The sequence below is a fragment of the Pinus tabuliformis genome, chromosome 2_1 (assembly GCF_031772625.1).
Source record: "Pinus tabuliformis cultivar Carrire ecotype Pingquan chromosome 2_1, CPIR1, whole genome shotgun sequence".
NCBI classification, from domain to species: Eukaryota; Viridiplantae; Streptophyta; class Pinopsida; order Pinales; family Pinaceae; genus Pinus; species Pinus tabuliformis.
In genome coordinates this window covers 734023294-734045165 of record NC_142299.1, presented here as the reverse complement: position 1 = coordinate 734045165, position 21872 = coordinate 734023294, and the positions used below count along the sequence as shown (strand labels likewise).

Here is a 21872-nt window from a genome sequence, read left to right as displayed (position 1 = left end):
AAAGAGGAATTCAAGGGTTACATAAGAGAAACTAGGAATTTGTACATGAAAAGGGTCTGAAGATAACTAAAGTGTTTATATTGAAATATATCAATCCTAATTCTTTATAAATAGAATTGAATTTGTAAGAATGTTTTTGTCCATGGGATGATATTAATGTTATTGGTGCTAGTGATATATGTATTCAGAGGATGTTGACGGTGACTTTGTGGTGATTAGGGTAAGGGATTGAGAAGGAATTTGTTTCCTTTATGAAAGGATGTGTCCTTCATGATTTGATTTTGGAAATTGATTGAAATATGAATCAAGGAGGTGAAGCAAGTGGCAGCATGCAAACCTAGGGGTGCATGTCATTCTAGTGGTGGTTGGAAAACAATTAGTGGTAGGAGCTCCTTTCAATAGTAGTTGATAAATCAGGGGTTATAGTTCCTTTTAGTATTAGCTGATAAACCTAGGGGTTATAGTTATTTTCATTAGCAGTTGATAAATTGGGGAGTAGTAGATTACTTCTAGTTATAGCCAAATAATTTTGTAACAATAAATTGAATATTTCTTTTGTGTGAAAGTAATTGAGGAAAGGATTGAAGAATATATGTGTTAAATATTTGTTCCTTACATTGATTATTGTGATGCTTATATGAATGGTTTTTGAAGTGTTTATTGGTTTCCTGTATTAGTATTATTTACCTTTGAAAGAAAGTTATAAAATCCTGATAATAGTGATTCACATCCCTTATCAGTATTGTCCTTGTTTCTAACAATTGGTATCATTAAATCAAGGTTACTTAAGGATCAATTTAACAACTGGAAGAAATATCAAGGACCATGGAAAACCAAGAAAGAGGATATACCAATAGGTCACCTATGTTCAACGGAACAAACTATGTGATTTGGAAGGTAAGGATGGTAGCTATATTCAATCACTTGGTGTTGATGTATGGGATCCAATGAAAGAAGAATGTCAAAAGCCTTAACCATTGATTAATAGAGATCAGAAGATGAAATTTACATGAAATTTTCAATATATTAATGTCGTGCCTACTGGCCTACTTGAATCATAACAAGTCAACGTCATGGATTGCACTACTGCAAAAGATATTTGAGACAGGATGAATAGTTGCTATGAAGGTGACAACAAGGTAAAGCAAGCCAAACTTCAAGGTTTTGGAATGAAATTTAAGTCTTTGAAAAGTCATGATGGTGAAGATATTTCCAGATATTTTATTAGAGTTGATGAGGATGTGAATACTATAAGAGGTCTTGATGAAGAGTTAAAGGATATAATAGTAGTAAAAAGGTGTCAAGATCTCTCCCTGAGAGATTTAGTTTGAAAGTTTTAGCCATTGAGAATATGAAAGACATGAATACTCTCACTTTGGACCAATCACTTGGCACTCTTACTGCCTATGAGATGAGAATTTATAATGGAAAGCCTACAACAAAGGAGTCAGCCTTCAAAGTAGATTAGAAGCAAAAGGAAGAACATAACTATTCAAGCTATGAATAAGATGAAGAGAAATATTAGTTCATGAGGAAGCTTAAGAAACTCTCAGGAATGTACCAAGGTAAGCAACCTTTTAAGTGATTTAACTATGGAAAGTTAGATCAATATGCTTCCAAGTGTCTAGAAAAAGGGAAGGATGAATATGAACCTAGAGAGAAGTTTAAAAAAGTTGAAAGGGATGAAAGGATGCCCAACAATAAAAGATCTTACACCCATGATTATAGCTCTTCTAAAAGTGAAGGTAGCTAATCCTCCTATGAAGATAGAACCTATGAAATCTCAGAGGAATTTATTCTCATTGCCATAGAAAATATAGAAACATAATTTGTTGACTATGATGGAGAAGAGTTTGAATTTAACTTAGATGGAGAGATGCTTAATTCTCATGAATAGATCCAGAGGCTATGAAATAAAAATAAAAACCCAACAGGAATTGTTGATCGAGGACAAAATTGATGTTGTTGAGTGTCTTCTCCTACAAATTGAAGAAGGTAAGAATATTCAAGAAATTCTAAATCAACAACTTAATGTCAAAGATCAAGCATGTGAAAGCTTTAAAGGAGAAATTATCTTTCAAAGGAAATAACTTAAAAAGGGAAAAATTGAGGTGAGATTTAATAAGAAATCTAGAAAAGGCACTCAAAGCTTAAATCGGCTCCTTAAAGCTCAAAGAGTCTCCAATGATACAACATGTCTTGTATTTGAGGCTGATTGAAGCTCATCGGTTGATATGAAGGGAAATGAAACAATTACCTTTCTACAAACATTAAAAAAAGAAGATAACACACAAGCCAACGTAGATATAACATAATAACAAAGAGATAAGTGGAGAATGTGGTTAAATTTGGAACCAAAGACAAATAAATTATTGTAAGAGAGAAGAAGCAAATTGATGCAATAAAAGATTGACAATGTAGGGGAGACAAATCAATTTTTTCATAGGGTAGCTAAGCCAATATTTGCAAAAATATTTCCTCCTAGGTATAAAGACATATTTTCAGGTTACTATTTTAGTTGTATAAATTATGGGCAATAGGCAGTAAATTTTAGGTTGAGTCTACTAATTAGACAGTTCATATGACAAGGACAAATTTACTAGTTTGATAATCAAATTGTGAGGCTGAAGAGGAGCACAATTAGACTCAGAACTTCATTCTCTCCTTTGAAAAAATTGATTCAATGTTGTCTATAAAAATTCTGGCCATAGTGTAGTTTATTGTAGACTTGGAAACAAAAGGTCTAATCCAAAGATCGAGAAAATATGCTACCAACACAGAGATTGGAAAGAAAGGAAAACACAAATAAATATAACGTGGTTTTATATACTCAGAATGAAGGAATCCATTGGTATGTTGACAATGGTTTTTCTAGGCATATTTCAGGAAATAAAATAAAATTTTTATCATGGACATCAGTCAAGAAAGATAATGTGACCTTTGGGAATAATACACCTGTTAATATTGTGGATAAGGGAATTATGAGCCTAGCTAATGGTAGAGGTAAACCCAAATATGTCTTTTTTTTAAGGGTTGAACCATAATTTACTCAGAATGTCTCATATGTGTGACTAAGACTATGATGTGTTCTTCAAATATAAAAACTGTCAAATCAATTTTCAAGCACAAAAGAGATAGTACTTAAAGTCGTTAGAACATAAAATAGTGTCTGGGTTCTGAAGGAAAAGTTAGACAACTGTTGTTTGTCAAATATTGAGGAGGGTTGTCCATGGAATCAAAGGCTAGGACATCTTAATTTTGATCAACTTGTCAAATTGGGAAATAATGATGTTGTTAAAGATCTACGAAATATTCCAAATTAAAGAACTTGATTTGGAAGCCTTGAAATATTGGAAAAAAACTTTGATTACCATTCAAGTCGAAGGAATATTCATCAATGAGGACATTGAAATTAGTACAAATGGACTTATATGGTCTTTAAATAAATTCGAAACCTTATCGTAAATTGTATTTCAAGCTTATCATGACGCGTTTTGCAGAATGATGTCGCTAGAATTTTTGAGAGGAAAATGGAAGGAATTTAACAAGTTTAAAATATTTAAGACCACAACTGAAAATGAGTTAGAATGTAAAATAAAGTTAAGTTCTAATAATGGAGGTGATTTCACTTCAAAAGTGTTTTATGTTTTTTGCAAGCAACATGGCATTAAAATACTATATATGTGTATTAGTGTGTGTGTGTGTGTGTGCTCCCAAAGCTCAATAGAGTTAACAACAATCACACCTTTAATGAATTTTTAATCATTTCTATAATATTTCGAACGTAATATACTTGGCCATTTTAATTCAAATGTGACCATGCCTTGTTGAGGTTTGCAAATCATAACCTCAAAGCAATATGAAAATGTGACAACACCATTTGGCTAGGTCTTGGGGGATTATTAGTCATCCACAAGCTAACATCAACATTGCATCATCTTTCCCTATTGTGGAGGATGATGAAAGCCACATGCCACTCACTATTAGGCTTTTCAACAATCCAAAACTACCAAAGGGATCTTCCATGTGGTAGAGTTGGGTGGTGCCATGACCCCCTACTAATATCATTGCCCTATCATACATGCTTCCATGTCATGCCCTGTAGTCACTTACCATGTGTCAGAGTTTCCATTTTGTCCTTGTGATTGACTGCCACGTGTTTGACCTTCCATGTCACAAGTGAGTGAGAGGAATGACCATGTGTCATATATGTCACCATACTCATCCAATGAAATTCTTCCAAGTGTTGATACAAAATTGGCCCATCTTTGCTTCAATGAATGCATTCCTTGTCTCATAATTCTATTGGGTTCGAAAATTTTTTTAAGTGTTGTGAAACTCTTGATATCATCGACCATGCAATTTCTTATTCACTTCATGGAGTCATCGAATCAACAAAAACATTCTCACTCTTTAAAAATGTTAAAGGTAGTATGTGTTTGGTCGAGATCCTCCATAGAACTAATCAATGAACTAGGAATGTGCTTGAAAGATGTGCACTCTTTAATATATCAGTATTTTGTCTTTTTCAATTATAGTTTGGGCCTCCAAATAATGTTAATCTTTCAAATGGCCATGACTACTCATGAGGGAGGATTTTTTCTTGCAAGTTATAACATTGGAAAAGTATGAATGAGGTCTATGTAATAAAATTTTTCTCAACACCATTAGGGCTTGATAACCTTGTAAAAAACTCAATAAACTTCAAGCTTTCTTGGATCTCACTTGATCAAGGTATGCAAAATGTCCAACCGACAAACTATTTTCTTGGACCCATCAATGATATTGTTTCTAACTTGAACAAGTCTTTGAAATCAATGACATCTTTTTGTCATCAATGGCAACATTATTCACAATAGGCTATCCACAATTAAAGATTCCCATAATTGTGAGGGACCTTCACTTATGACAATTTTACCGTGTAATAAAAGCTAATATGTTCTAAACCTTATTTGGAGTGCCAAACCATCAAGATTTGCAACTTATGGTTATTCCTAAGGATTGAGAGGAGGGTCCCTTCCTTATTGATGAATAATTATCCCATCTAAGGACCCATAAACCATAATCTCCTCAATGTTGATGATCCGAATGAATAGTGCCATTCACCCATGGTATCCACCTAGGGTATTTACCCATCATATTGTAAGTCAAAAAGGATATAAATAATAATCCTAAATTTGTAATAAGACATATCTTTCCACAACAATGTAGTGGTCAAAAGTTTCTTTGATTTAGTAGATGGTTATCCTTAATCTTTATCTTCCCTATGTACTTAGTGCATTTTTTAAGTATTGTGTGGTTTCTTTCCACTTGATATGTTCAAAGTCTCTTAGATCTTGGCCCGCCCAAGATCCATATTTGTTGGAAAATTGAAAACACAAAAAAATATTTTGTAAAGATATTTTCTCACTTGGAAGGTTTGTGCATGGATAACAATTTTCTGTGATGCCTTTTTCCTTCTATCTTGTCATGGGGGGATGCCTTGCTAGGTTATTACCTTACATGACGAATAATTTATTTGGTACCTTTATTTATTATTGGAGTTTGGCTACTACTATATATCTATAAATGAATCAACAATGTTTCATGCAATGATATAGTGTAAACTAAAAAATATAGTTGTAGAATGTAAGCCTAGGACAATTTGCCTATGTTGATTAAGGTTCACCCTCTTAAAAATGGAGCATTGTCATAAAAATTTAGACTATTGTCATGCGAGTACTTGCACATTGAGAAGATCACCATTAGGTCATCAAATATGTACCCATTGAGGTGTTTATTTTTTTGAGAGTACATCTTTTCACCATATAGAGGGTTCCTCTAGGTCTATTATATTTACTTGATCGGTTCACAATGAACACCATCACTACATAGCATGGAAAGTTTGGGAGAGACATGAGAGTGAAGAACATGACACATACACCTCTGTGAGTAGATAAAAAATCCGCAAATTTTATTTTGGTATTCTTGAAGGGGCCCCAAGGCCTACAACAACCTAATGATGGGAGGATTTCCATTTCCACAAATGAGGTTGATCCTTTTGTTTCCAGTTCAGACGAGGCCTCTAATTAGCATGATTAAGCCCCTCCAAAAACTATCATAAGTGTTGACTAATATCATTTTCCTTCTTACGAAATTGATTGTTTGAAATTTCCTTAGTCTACTAGTAAGTTATGCTTATAATTCTAATTACATAATGACTACTATAAATTAGTTATTTTTAATTTTTTCTTCTTTAAAAAAAATATTAAATATTATATGTATATATATATATATATATATATATATATATATATATATATAGAGAGAGAGAGAGAGAGAGAGAGAAAGAGAGTTAAGTATAAGTAACGGAAAACATACATTTAAACATTAAAATATCTAATATCAAACTAAATGTAGGTAAAATATTTAGTAAATATACATAAAATATAATTTCATTTATAAATATAAATAAATTACAATTTCATTTATATAATTTTAATAAAATTTATTTATTAAAAACTAAATAAAATAATAAAAAATCGTTATAATAACTGAAAAATATTTTAAACATATATAAAATAACATCATTAGGATGGAGAAAATCTTCTTTGAAGTGAAAAGAAAGATTGCAACCAATTCAACTTAAATAATCACTTTCACTTTCAATTTCAATTTCAATTTCAATATAAATATATAAATATATAAATATTAAATAAATAAATATATATATATATATAATTTAATATTCCATTTAATAATTATCATAAATAAATATATAAATATATAAATATATATATATATATATAATTTAATATTCCATTTAATAATTATCATAAATATAACTTATTTATTAGTAAAAAATAATAGTGAAATAATTACTATTGATTTTAAAAAATGTTAATTGAGCTATCATTTCTGGTGGAGAAAACCTGAGCAACCTAAATTGATTTAGGCTAACAGCTCATAAAGGGAACGTTATCACCAGTACTGCGACTGGCTTCTCCGTGTTGGCCACTAATAGAGTGATAAACAACAATCAAACCTTGATGAATTTGCCCCTAAATCCAGTTCCAACTATGGGGGTGGTTGGAGACCCATATACTGGGAGGTAAATTTATTTTGTAGAACTTCGCCCATAGGGTTTGGTAGATTTTAAGAGCATCGAGATCATTGGTTTTTGCTTTTATTTGCCCAATGAAAAAAGGCTCACGTAAATGGGACGATTGGAGTGTCCTAGATCAAATGGCTTAGGATAGCTTCGTAATCAAGAATTCATAATTTTTTAAAAGAACAAAAAAATATATCTATACAGATTTAATACGAGTTATAAGATCTATTTTTTCCAACATTTTTCAATTATTATTATTTTATTTTTTTTATTTTTTTTATAAAAAAATTATTTAGATTAACATAAATAAAATTTCAATTTTGATGATAGATAGAGGTTTTTACACATCATACTGGATTGTAGAATGAACCTCTAGGCTCAATAAATTTAGTGATAATAAGTTTATTAAAAATCAAACTTTTTATATTTGGAGAAGAGCTTCTCTTTTCAAAAAAACAAATTAACAACCCAAAACATAAAAACATGAGTTAACAACCCAAACAATAAAAGCATCTTACAAAAATGAAAACTTGCAATATATAACCAGATATTGCATGCCTTTTAAATAATAATAATGAATTAGCTTATTATGAATAATCCCACTGCTAACTTATCATACATTCTACTTTTATTTTTAATAATTTTATAATCAAAACCATATAAATTTCACACTAAATCCCATACCCATACATATATAGGGATAAGGAGTTTACCTATGCAATGTTCTCTGTGGTGGGCTACGGAGGTCTGGGATATTTAGAAATTTAGTGGCAGCTCTGTCACCTTTGGTTTATTTCTGTATTGTCTTTTTGAGACAATGATGTTTGCATTAAATATCTTTGTTTTGGTCGGAGGCCTGGTGCCCAAAATGTTTCAGATATTACCAGCTGATATACAGTTTTTGTGGTGAACTACCCGAAATCTACGATTTCGGCTTCATTTTTAACAGTCTAATTTTGAGCTACTGTTTTATTTAGTTATTTTGGGTAGACTTATCTTAATGAAAAGTAATTTAAATATTGAAGAAAGTACCAAAAGTTTTCATTGAAATAGAAACAATTTAAAATTGAAGGAGCATGCAGTGAATCGACATGCCTGAATTGAGAGAACAGAGAAGTGGCCCAAGTCGGCAAACATAGCTTCATTTCCTGCATCATACGATACAGTTTACAAGCAATAGAGTTAGTGTTTCTATGTGACAAAACAATTAGAGTATATTTCAAAATATGTTGAAATGGGAGACAGGAAAAATTGCGCACCTGTTATGCACAACATGACTCCTCCGAGGGAAATCCAAGCCTTTTTGGCGTCTCTTCTGAAATAGTCAATAATGTACTTTGGATAGAAAGCACGTAACACGCCTGGATCATATCTGACAAGGTTGTAGAGCCCAATCCCCCAGATTAACAAGAACCAAATCAGAATAAAAGGTGAAAACACGTAACCCACATGATCGGTTCCGAACCTCTGGACTAAGAAGAGGATAATCAGGATCGCCACAGCTATCCAAACAACTGTATCTGCAACCTCAAATTCAAATCAAATTCCTTTCTGATTTCAAATTCGCTAGTATCTATGTGTGAAGACGTGACACTTTTATATGAACCAGAAGGATCTATTGAGTTAACCCTAAGCTATATCATATATGAAGAGGAATACTTGTTACCTTGGCTCATTGAGGCTTTAGATTCTATCCCTCCCACTGCCGATAGGACTGTTTCATACACATACAAAATAAGGTTAATTGTAACACACATTAAATTACCATACCTTTGTCCATGGAGGCCACTTTATTATGGGGATGTAAAGTCTTTTTGTTACCACTTGTGGGACTGACAATTATTAAATACTTCATTAGATAATTGTTGTATTTTGTTAAAATAAAAATAGATTCGTCTATGGGGATGGTACCTGATATGGAAGGCGTCAATAGACCATCCCCAATTACCATGGCCGTTCCTATAAGGGCTAGCACTAATAAAGCTGTCATGGCAGCAATGCTTTGTTCTAAAGCTTCCTTAATGGCCAAAGCTCTTTTCAACTGTTTGTTGGGTGTTTCAATCTTATATGTTGAAAGCTCCCTGTCCTCTGGTTGATAATTTGGGATGAGGCTTACCTTCGCATGGCGAAATATCAAGGAGTACAATGCAAATGTGCCACCTGCATAAACTTAAAAACCAATATTATTTTAAAGAATATGTTTATTAATTCATTGACACTTTCAATTTCACCATTTTAAAATAGAATGAGCATTCTTGAAATTAGAAAAATTTGAAGCTTTAATAGGTATTCTATATGTTAGGTATTCTGTAAGTTATGTGTTCTGTAATTTTTCTTGGGTATGTATATAGTTGTGTCTAACTTAAATATATGTATATAGTAGTGTCTAGTTAAATTAAAGTAAAAAAAATGAAGATTTAGTAAAATGGAAGCATGTAAAAACAAGAAACTAAAATTAGAAGAAAGGTAAGATTGGAAAACAAGAGTTTAGATAAAAAATGAGACTATAAATAATTATACAAAATCAAAATCTGTATTAATGTTTTATAGTTTTTTAACATTAAAAACAATTTTTTAACATTAAAAACAAATATTTTGGGAATATTATTTTATAGCTGCTATTTTATATTTTTTAAAATAAAAAATAAACATTTTGGGAATATGATTTTATAACTTTGAAAAGCACCCTTCATAAGTCATGGTCAATGAAAAAAATTTGATGGTATTGGATGATGTTCATCATTGTTTAGGTCATATTTGATGACCGAAAAAAGCCACGAAGAGTAATTTTCACTCACTTGTGCTCTTATTAGTATATCTAATTTTCACTCAGTGATAACTATCCCAAGATATTTTTTCAGTATGTTGTAGAACTATGGATATAAAAAAATGTAAATGAATACTAATAATTATTAGTCATTCTCGCCGGATCCGGGCGATCCACTAGCCCTTGGCACACTTCCTAAGGCCCACAACCATCAGCCCCCACTTGGCCCGCCTCCTCTGACCAAGTGGTAGTCGTGGCCATTACTCCTCTTCTTGAACTCTAGTTGTCCATGTATAGGGCTCATCTCCTCTTGTGCCCCCGCAATAATCTATTCATCACCATGCACATTCCATTCTTCTGTCTTTATTCACCACTTGTCATATTCCTTGGCACTTCCCCGAATACGACATTGTGACCCTGCTTTGCAGCCTTCTAACCATGAATCATGACAAGGGGAGTAGTCAACGCCCCGATGAAGGAAGTGGCTAGCGGTGCCATTCCACAACCTTCGACAACACCATCATTATCGTGATGCTTTATCATGGAATTCTAGAGCCCATTCATAGGGAGGTCCACCATCATTATCGCGATGCTTTATCATAGAATTCTTGAGCCCGTTCGTAGGGAGGTCCTTGCCGTGGAAAAGGTGGAAATTCATAGGGGTCGCCCTAGGCTTTGGGCACTCAGGAACCTCCTCACATATCACTTGAAGGAAAGTTCCCAAGAGAGGTTTTAGGCTTCCAGCTCGATTACAAATCTCTTTCCTGACCAAAGTCCCTATGTCTCCTCACTCGGGTTCCTTGCTAGAATCCTTTGTGTCGAACTCTCACCCAACATTCCCTCCTCCTCCTGCTATGCTCCATCCCCCTCCCATTCTTCGTTGATCAACTCCTATATCAGTTGAAGGAAAGTGCCCTGGAGAGGCTGCAGGCTTCCAGTTGGATTACAAAGCTCTTTCCTCACCAAAGTCCCTATGTCTCCTCACTCAAGTGCCTTGCTAGAATCCTCTGCGTCGAAATCTAGCTTGAAATTCCCTCCTCCTCCTACCGTGCTCCATCCCCCTCCCATTCTTCGTCGATCAACTCCTCCTCCCTTCCCATTCCTTGCACTCTTGTGGCCTAATCCCCACCCGTCCATGATTCCATGCCCTCGGTGGTTTGCATGCCCTCCTATCCTTCTTGTCTTAGTCCCTATGGTTGCTACATTATGGGGGAGCTTTCGGCAGACACTGGAAGTATGTAGGCTCAAGGCATTACCAATGTGCAATATGGTACCAGCGTGGAAATAATGTAACTTCAAAGTGGTAGAATTTAGCAACTAGATACCATGCGAACTTTTAGGTCAAACTTTTTACTCTAATATGGCCTCTCAAAAGGCCGCCTCCATTTTCTTCCTTTTGAAGGTTGGCAGTAATGTGACCTCAAGCCTTATGGTTAGATGCAGGCCAATATTAGCTCTTCATGCAACAATTATGTAATGCTCTTTCTTAGAAGAATGATTTTTGTTAACTATAAGTTGCTTTACAAACCATAAGACGGGGAGGCTCTGTTTTCTCTTTAATGGGTTAAAACCCTTCAACTTTTCATCTCTAGTTTTCTCCTTCATGGGTAACTTAAAGCCCTTCAACTTTTCATCTCCAATTTTCTCCTTCAAAAATAGAGAATACAAACTTGAATGTAAATATATGTAATTTCCCCATGTTAATATAATTTAGATATATTCATTTACAAAAGAAATAATTATCAATCATTCAAAATAATAATTATTTCTAAACCTATATAACCATTTTTCCAAAAAAAAATATATATATATTAATATTTTAATTTTAGTTTAATTCGAAATAAACTTCAATTTGAATTTTTTTTACCAAGCCAATCGAAGTAGTGTTTGAATTAATGTCCATACCACTATTGTCAAACTCAAGTCGGCTCCTCATCCAACCGTGAGCAAATGTGTAAGGTTTCATCAACACACAACCAAGAACATCAATACTGCCATAGAAGGAGAAGAGCATAATAAGAAAATGATTCCTAATTTGTTCAATTCTTAATAAATGTATAATTAAAAAGATGTGTATAATAATAATAAAATTGAAATATATATATGAATGACTTAATAAATGTATAATTAAAAAGATGTGTATAATAATAATAAAATTGAAATATATATATGAATGTTTAAATACAGAATTGCATGTCAATTATGTTTATACATATAAATATTATATATTGTTAAACAAAAAACTAGAAAGTAATTGAGAAGAATATAGTTTTATGATTAAAAGAATTCAGGTATTATTATTATATATATGAGAGGATATTTAGAATAATTTTGTCTAAAATTTACCAAAATATTATCCAAATTATAATAAAGCCTAATTGTAAAAGTAGTAATTTTCAAAACATTCAATTTATTTATTAATTCAAAAATAAAATTTAAAGGATGAAGAACTAAACATGATATGTTTGTATTACCAACCATTTTAAATATTTGCATTATCAACCATTTTAAATATTGATTTATCAAGTATTGATAAAGATCCAAATTTTTCAAGTACAAACATTTTTTCAAATTTTGTATATTAAAAGAAAAATTATATCTTCAAATATTTGATCTCCCTCATTACTTATTAAATTAATAATTAAAATGATTTTTTATTGATTAAAAAAAAATAGTTTTACAATTAAAAAAAATAAATTTATATAAAAAAAATTAAACGAGAATATATATATATATATATATATATATAGATATATATATAACTCTATTTATAACGTTATAAAAATACATTCAAACTTCAATGCTTTATATTTTCCATTTTCAAAAATTTTGGGATTAAACAAGTTATAAAATTTGAACATCTTTTCACACAAACTTATAAATTGACTGATTGATAGAAGAAATAATCCCAACCTGAAAGAAATAACATTTCAAGTGAGTAACTAGATTACACTATATTGCTGTTACAAAATCACCTTCACTATATTAGATTAATAATTAAAATCGTTTTATAATTTAAAAACATAAATTTTTATTTAAAAATAATCAAAAATAATATATCTATATATATATATAATGTTATAAAAATACATTCAAACTTCAATGCTTTATATTTCCATTTCCAAAGATTTTGGGATTTGTTTTTAAAATGATAAAGTTTGAACTTCGTTTGACACAAACTTATAGATTAACAGAAGAAATAATCCCAAACCAAAGAAATAACAATTCAAGTGACTAACTAGATTACAGTATGTTACTGTTACAAAATCACCTTCAATTTTATAGTAAGAATGTCCGGAGATGCCACTTAAGTAATGTAAACGGTCCCCACAAATCTACATAGGTTCGCTGGTCCATCACTCATGACTAATTACTGTCTCTTTCTTATTACAAAGCTAAATTGGTGATGGGAGAGACATGCGCGCGTCAGATGGGTGAACAACCTTTGATAAAGCAACACCATAATCTATAATCTGATCTAATATTTGATGACAAAATCTTTATACGATATCGAAAACGTGTCAAGAGGCATGATCTTTAAATTTAAATTAGATTGGTGGCACATCATCAAAGATTAAACTATATATGTGATTGACCCACTATAATATGATTTAATGGTTAAGAACAATTACTATACACTAAGAGTATGAACCATCCATGAAATTTAAAATAAATAAATTAAAACATTATTACATTGTAAATTTTTTAATCAAAACAAACTAAATATTAAAATATTAAAATAAAGTGAAATTAAAAATTAAATACAATATATTTTTCTATAAAAATATAATAGCATTTAAAATTTAATTTATATATTTATTTAAAATTTATATATGCATATATATTTATATTCTAAATATTCTATTGAAAATTTATTGAAAAAATTATATTATTTTATTTAATTATAATTATTTATGAGTAATTTGCTAACATTTTAAGTGAAAAAAATAGCTTTTCGATTTTAACTTTATAAATTTTAATGAATTTTACCCTTCAAAGAACAGAAAGCCACAACTAATATAAATGCACATTTTCTAAAATGCAATATACTTTATTATTTTAATACAATAAAAAATATAAAATAGTATTTAAGAATAAAATTTAATTATTTACAAAACCATGTATTTAAGAATAAAATTCAATTACTCACATAACCATCTTTTATAAGAAAAATGGTAAAATTGTTTCTAAAATTAATTATAGATAAAAAAAATGTTACTAAATGCTTTTATAAATTAATATTCATCCTTTAATTTTTCACCACTTAAAATATATTTGGAAAAAGTAAGAGCCTACTCTCTTATGTCCGAATGATTAGTCCATCTTTAGTCCATCTTTAATATGAATGATTAGTCCATCTTTAAAATTTGTGTTCTGATCCCTTTAAAATCTGTGGCGTCACTCTTTTAAATGTGTTAGTACAAGTAGTTATTAGTTTTTTTATAGGGGTTGTAGTATTCGTTTCATGTGAAAGTGGTTGATTTTGCATTAGTTTGTTCTTTTTAATGTAATTTTAATAAAAGTTTAGGAAACATTTTCTTGAAATTTCTAAAAATAATTTTCTAATTTTCTATAAATATTTTTTCTAATTTTTTAATTGGTTGAGTAAGTTCTGATGGCACATAATTTCCTTGGTCAGAGATAATTCATTTCAAAATTAGAAAGACAACTAATTTTGTGAGTGGTAATTTTATTAGTGAGTGCTCTACAGGGACATTGCCACTACCACTATTATGCTACTACAAATGACATTATTGTAAGTGCTTTACATAGGTGAAGGAAGAGGGGGAGCAAGGAGGCTGAACAAAGCACTTGCAAGTACATAGTATGTGAACCATATGAGATTATTAATGTCACTAGAGCTTAAGGTAGAACATGCACAAAGCACTTGAAGCCACAAAGTATGTGAACCATATGAAATTATTAATGTCACTAGAGCTTAAGTTACACCATGATTGCACCGTAGCATTCCTCTTCTACTCTGTCAACAACCACTAAAATATTTTATATTAATCAAATCATAAATAATATGGAGACATGTGATGATTGGATTACGAGAAAAAATCGAAGAAGATGAAAAAATATTATACAAATAATTGATCCACTAAAATATTTTATATTAATCAAATCATAAATAATGTGGAGACATGTGATGATTGGATTACGAGAAAAAATCCAAGAAGATGAAAAAATATTATAGAAATAATTGATTATTTGCGTAAAAGGCTCACAACATATTCTTATGACTTTTTCCTACATTAAAAAATGACTATCACATTTATTAAATTATTACATAATTTGCGAGGCTAAACAAATTTTTGATATTTTTGTGCAGAACTTCTGCACAACAAAAATAAAGAAATTTAAATGAACTATATTCCTTTAAAGATCTCCAATATTTTTTAATAATTTCTATTTTTTTAATTACTATTCTCACTCCTGCTTTAATTCCTATTCTCACATGTGCTTCCACACTTACAGATAACCATAGCTGCACACATTCAGGCCCTGCCTCCTACACAACAATACTTCTACACATTCAAGCCCCATAATAATAATATTTTCAATGTATATTTCCATAAAAAAAATCGGCACATTAGTGAATATTCAATAATTTGTAATGCTTATTCTCAGTCATGCTTTAATGTCTATTCTCGCCAACATTTCCGTGCTCCAAATTTGTGCACAACCACACTTTTTCATAGTGAGGCCCAACCTCCTCAGTTGGTAGAATGTGATCACCAAATAGCCTCTACTTCCACACTCCCCACATCCCCATACAAATACTTATGCACATTCAAGCCCCACTTGCTTTTTCACAATGATACTTTCGCACATTTAGGCCCAACATTAACAAAATTTTCAGTGTCTGTTTCTATAAAAAAAATGGGAACATTAATGAATGTTCAATATATACCCTAAAAAAATATATTGATAATTACTTATGATGTGATTTGATTTTGATCTAGGGAGATTGGTTTGCACAGATCTATGCTAGAAGTAGTCGATTTCAAACTATGGAGACCATTTTACATGGATCCAAGCTAGTTATCAGAAGCAATGTGAGGGATTTCTAAATACAAAATCATTTTAGCAATCTGGAGAGCATGGCTGCAATGACCTACATAGTGGGCGAAAACGTAGGAGGGTTCATGGAGTCTAGACATGTTATAGAACTTCAATAGACCCTTTCTTTCTGGCTGGCTCAATCATTTTTGAATTATGACAAATTTTGTCACTACAATGCATACAAAAATCTATTGGTGCACGAGAAATGCAAAGGGAATTTTATGTTTTATCAAAGGGAGTTCAACAAACTTTCTCAAGGAGGCTCACGTAGATATTCCTTGTATATTTAAAATGAAGATTGTAATATGATAAAATAATTTAATTGAATCTACTCTACTCATCAACGGGAACAATAAACAATCAATGAATTCATGAAGCATGAAAGAGAAAGAATTCAATCACGCATAATACAATGGTTTTATGGCAAAATACACATCTAAAACCCCATGCTATTTGTATATTTCATTCATAATAAAATATGAGAAGATTAGAATGATCTTCTCAAGCGTAAGAAACCTTTGCACTATCACTATCCATCTCACTACTTCCCAGAGAAGCTCAAGCCAATACTTAGGAAATTTTGTTTCCATTCAAGCTTCTATTTCCTTGCACAATCTCCTTGTGAATCAAACCATATTTAATTATGAAATTCCACAATTATGAATTTCTCAATTCTCATAGGCCTTCTTCTAATTGCGTGCATCACCTGTTCAATTTAGATGATTATAGAACTGATAGTACACTATCCCTGAACTCCAATCTCAACTGGGTCTTTCTCTGATATGACATGCATCAGTTAATTATGAGTGAATATTCAATTTACTGGTTGATCATTGTTGGTTACACCCCACTATTGCACATTACACCCAACTACTTTATCTCTCACTAATTCCTTCATCAGCTGGAACTAGTTTAACTGACTTTAACTCAGTTAGACAGAATTAAATAATTACAAGTAAAAAAAAACTCAACCAAGGCTCCCAAAAGGAGTAAACACTCTACAAGACTTTATTTAAACCCTCAACTCAAATTAACTGAGCCAACTAATTCAAATAAAATTAGTTAACTATTATGATTTGTCATGGGATATGGAATTGCAATTTAATTCAAGGAAAAATTAAATTAGGATTTTCTTGTTGCATTTTCAACACTCCATCTCAACAAGAAAGTGATTATCTTCTACCTTGATCCTATGTCTATGAAACGTGAAATTTCATATTGACAATGCCTTTTTCAAAATATCTACATCCTTTGCCTCTATAGGAATGTACTCTAGCAACATGATTCTCCTCTGCACACAATCTCATAGATGGTGATACCAGATGTCGATATTCTTGGATCGATCATGAAAAACTAGATTCTCATAGAGTTTCATACAACTATGGTTGTCATGATAAATCACTGTACAATCCATCTGCTGACCAAATAGTCTCGGGAACAAGGATCTACCTCATGGAGGTAGCCTCAAAAGTTTCTGGACTAGCAGCCATGTACTATGCTTCTGCTAATCTGAGTGCAACTGATCTCTACTTCCTATTGTACCAAGAAAATCCTATTGACCCAATACTGAAGATTCCCCCTAATGTTCTCTTCCTGTCGGATGGAGTCGCTGACCATTCTCCATCTGTGAAGCCTTGAAGCTTCACTCCTTCAATCCATTTGTTCCAAAGACCAAAATGAGTGGTACCTGTGAGGTATCTCAAAACATGTTTATTTTCCTTCCAATAAAGTTTGATTGGATTAACCATGGCTTGACTAAGTTGGTTCAACACATGTCTGGTTGTGTGTTCACCAAATGCATAAGTGAACCCATGAGTTGTCTATAAATAGTAGCCTCCACTACTTCACCTGATGTAGTATCTTCCTTCCTCCAATTACTTGCTAGAGGAGTCTCCATGCGTTTACTTCTCTCCATGTGGAACTTCTTTAATCTCTCATTGGCATACCTTCCCTGGGAGACAAACAGTTCCCCATATGCTTTCCATACTTCTATACCAAGAAAGTAATGCATGAGCCCCAGGTCTTTCATCTCGAATTCTTTTGCAAGATCCTCTTTGCAAGATTTTGTTAACTTCTTATCACCTCTTATAATCAAATCATCATCATATAATACTATAATCAAAAAATTACCTTCAAGCACAATAAGGTAAGGGATCACATCTTCTTCACCTTTGGTGAACCCCAACCCAGTGAAATAACTGTCAATCCTGGTGTACCAAGCACGTGGTGCTTGTTTTACTCCACACAACACTCGCTTGAGTCTGCACACATTCGACTCTCTGTTGAAGGTTTGAAATCCTTCTGGTTGCTCAATATACACCTCTTCCTCAATCATAAAATTGAGGAATGTTGTCTTCACATCCATCTGATGTATCTTCCATCCCATCTGCGCTCACAGTGCTAGAATAGACCTGATTAAAGAGTGCCTTTCTACTTGAGAAAATGTGTCATCGTAATCAATTCCCTCCACCTGAGAGAACCCTATAGCCAGAAATATGGCCTTGTATTTATCCACACTCCCATCTACTACTTTCTTTACCTTGTAAATCCATCTAGAACTAACCACTGATTTTTCTGTTGGTCTTGTGACCACTTCCCAAACATTGCTTCTAATAATGGAGTCCTACTCAACCAGGAATAAACCCATATTGGTTGCTACACCACTTCGTCGAATGATGATGGCTCAACCTCTACATTGTCGTTTATCATAGCCATGTACCTAGTGTACTGATCTAGTGACTTGCTCTGCCTACATTGTGATGTGGGTGCTCCCACATTATCTCTAGCATCACACATCAATCTATCCGCCTCTTTGGTGTGATTCCTTCTATCTCTGGAAGTCGTTGCATGAGTGGGTTCTTCCATTCTCTACTTCTCTGCATGTAGCTACTCCACATCCTCCTAAGATTCCTGCTCAAACTTCACATCTCTACGAACCATTGTAATTATTTTGGATAGTAGGTACACCCGATAGTTATGAGGCGTATCACTGTACCCCACAAATATTCCCAACTCAGCTACTAGGTATAGCCTTTTCCATACATCTTTGATAACATGGTAGTAGACTAATGAACCAAATATATTGAAGTGTGCCACATCTGGTTTCTTAGCTGAAATATATTCTTTTGGTGTACTCATCCCAAGAATTCGATGAGGGCTTCTGTTCTGCAAATAAAAAAGTTTGTTGCATGCTCCCTGATCATGTAACATCTCTTGGGCCGCTCCCAAAATACTTTTGTTCTTCCTTTTATCCACCCCATCCTATTTTGGGTTATGAGGTTCTACTAACTCCCATCGAATGCCTTTTGCTGCACAAAATTTATGGAATTCATTCGACACATATTCTCTGCCATTATTGCTTCTAAGGGCTTTATCTCTCCTGCCAGTATTTTTCTCGACAAGTGATTTAAATTCACAAAATTTAGCAAACTTATGATCTTTCTTCTGCATGAAGAAAATCCACCACTTACGTTAAAAATAATCAACAAATATTACATAATACATGTGCTTGGCCATGGACACTGTTGAGAATGGTCCAGACACATTTGAGTGAACTCGATCAAGGATCGCTTGCACTCAACTTTCTTTATCATGAAAGCAAGCCTTGGTGTACTTCCCCAATGTACACCCTTTGCCTATGTCTCTCTTATCTAGTGTACCGTTGGGAAGTCCTGTAGAAATTTATTGCATTGTCTTCAAAGCTCTATAGTGCAAGTGACCCAATCTTCTATGCCACAACTCAGCGGTTTCTCGACTCTCCACCTTTTCTTCTTTAATACCCAAAGCAGCATAGAATTATAAATCTAATTTGTAGAGGTTCTTCACATGAACCCTGATTTGCTTCACCTATCCTGAGGCTATGTGGCAAAGGAAAGGCTTTCCCTTGGTAAATATCACATCGTAGCCATGGTCCCCTAACATGGAAACTGGAACAAAATTATTCTTCGAACCCATAACATACATGACATATTTTAATGTGAGAGGAGAAACATAATATCTTTGAAAGATAATAGTACCGATGTCATTCGTGTTATACCTCCCATCTTGATGTGTGTATGGAGGTCCTTTTCCTCCAAGTCACTGAAGAACTCTTTGTTGTTGGTCATATGGAATGAGGCTCCATTATCCAGGTAACGCACACTACCCATCATTGATGTCACCATGCCAATGATGAGGATGAAATCTAGCTCGAATTGTGAAGCAATATCTTCACCTGTCGCTCCTCCTGCAGGCTTCTTATCGACCGTCTTGTGCAAACACTTTGTGGAATAGTGTCTCATCTCGTGAGAATGAAAGAATTTAATCTTCGACATGTCCTTCTTCTTGCCACCCTGATCGGAATCTGATTTCGAATGGGATGATTTCCCCTTACCTTTCTTCTCCTTTCCATCTAAGGCACAGTTCTCCTCATCATCATGCTTGGATTAGGATCCATCTCTGGTGTTCTGTCGAATATCTTCTTATACCAAGTTAAAAAGTCATGTTCTCCTCGTAGTTGTGCCAACTCTTGGGAAGGCCTAGAAGTGCTAGGCTCACTAGATCATCTTCATAAACTATAGCAACGACACTTCCAAGCTCATCCCAACTTTGGGTGAACTTGGCCAAGTACTTCAGTTTTGAGTTGCCCTTCTCCATCTTGATCTTTCTAAGCTTTTCCTTTAGTACGAGCTTCGTATGGTCACTGTTGTTTTGAAACAAGTTTTTCAAGCCTTCCACATTGCAAATGGAGTTTCCTTAGAATGGAGATTCGAGACAATATGATCTCAAACTGCTTATAGGATAATCCTTCTCACCTTTGTCTCACACTCTCTCCACTTTGCTAGATCTTGAGCATCAGTTGTCTTAAAATTTTTCTTATCTATGAATTCCTTAAGCCCATTGTCTTCCAACACTGCCTCTATCTTGTCCTTACAAGAAATATAGTTCAAACTACCATCAAGGGCATATTTGAGTCTCAATCCATAGAACAACATCATGTTAGATCTGAAGTATGATACTGCAAATTTGATTTCTCCTGCAAAATTAAAAACTCATGTTTTCATATTCTATAGTGATTTTACCTTTGATACCATGTATAAATTTCTTGTAGATTCAAACTGTAGATTGTGATAGGCTAAAAAAATTGACTTGAATATACTCTACTCATCAGCAAAAATAATAAACGATCGACGAAATCATGAAGTATAAAAGAAAAAGAATTCAATCACACATAACATAACGATTTTTTGGGGAAAGCCACAACTAAGAATCCTTGCTATCTATATATTCCATTAATCAGAAAATATAAGAAGATTACAATGCTTTTATCAAGCTTGAACAACCTCTCCACTATCTCTATCTACCTGACTATTTCCCATACAAGCTCAAGCCAATACTAAGTCAATTATGCATCCCTCCAAGATCCTAGTTCCTTGCATAGTTTCCTTAGGAGTTAGCCCATATTTAATTGGGAAATTCCAAAAATATGAATTGGGCGAACCTCATAGGCCTTCCTCTTATTACATGCACCACCTGTACAATTCAGATGATTATACAATTGGTCATAGACTATCCCTAAACTCTAATCTCTACTCGATCTTCCTCTGATCTGACATGCGTGAGTTAATAATGAGCGAATCTTCAATTTATTGGTTTATCATTGTTGGTTACACCCCACTACTCTAGGTTACATCTCACTACTGGATCTCCCACTAATTCCTCAATCAACTGAAACTCTTTTAATTGAGTTTAACTCAGTTAGACTAAGTTAAATAATTGCAACTCAAAATAACCTCAACCAGAGCTCCTAAAAAGTAAGAAACACTCTACATGATTCTAGTTGGACCCTCAACTTGAATTAACCAAGCCAACTAAGTAAAATTAACTTAATTAACTATTACATGCTGTCATGAGACATGGAATTACAACTTAATTCCTAATTTAATTCAACAACAAATTAAACTAGCA

At 32.8% G+C, this 21872-nt stretch overlaps 1 protein-coding gene across 1 annotated transcript in view; it reads right to left on the bottom strand.

The window, feature by feature from the left end:
- LOC149202682 (potassium transporter 5-like) overlaps positions 1–21872 on the bottom strand; it is a 191209-nt gene that overhangs the window by 103714 nt on the left and 65623 nt on the right. The window contains exons 3-6 of the mRNA XM_089401668.1: positions 9002–9250; positions 8757–8804; positions 8350–8610; positions 8186–8238 (exon numbers count right to left, since the gene is read on the bottom strand). Of these exons, the coding sequence (XP_089257794.1) occupies positions 8186–8238; positions 8350–8610; positions 8757–8804; positions 9002–9250 (611 nt within the window). The remainder of the gene's footprint in view (positions 1–8185; positions 8239–8349; positions 8611–8756; positions 8805–9001; positions 9251–21872) is intronic.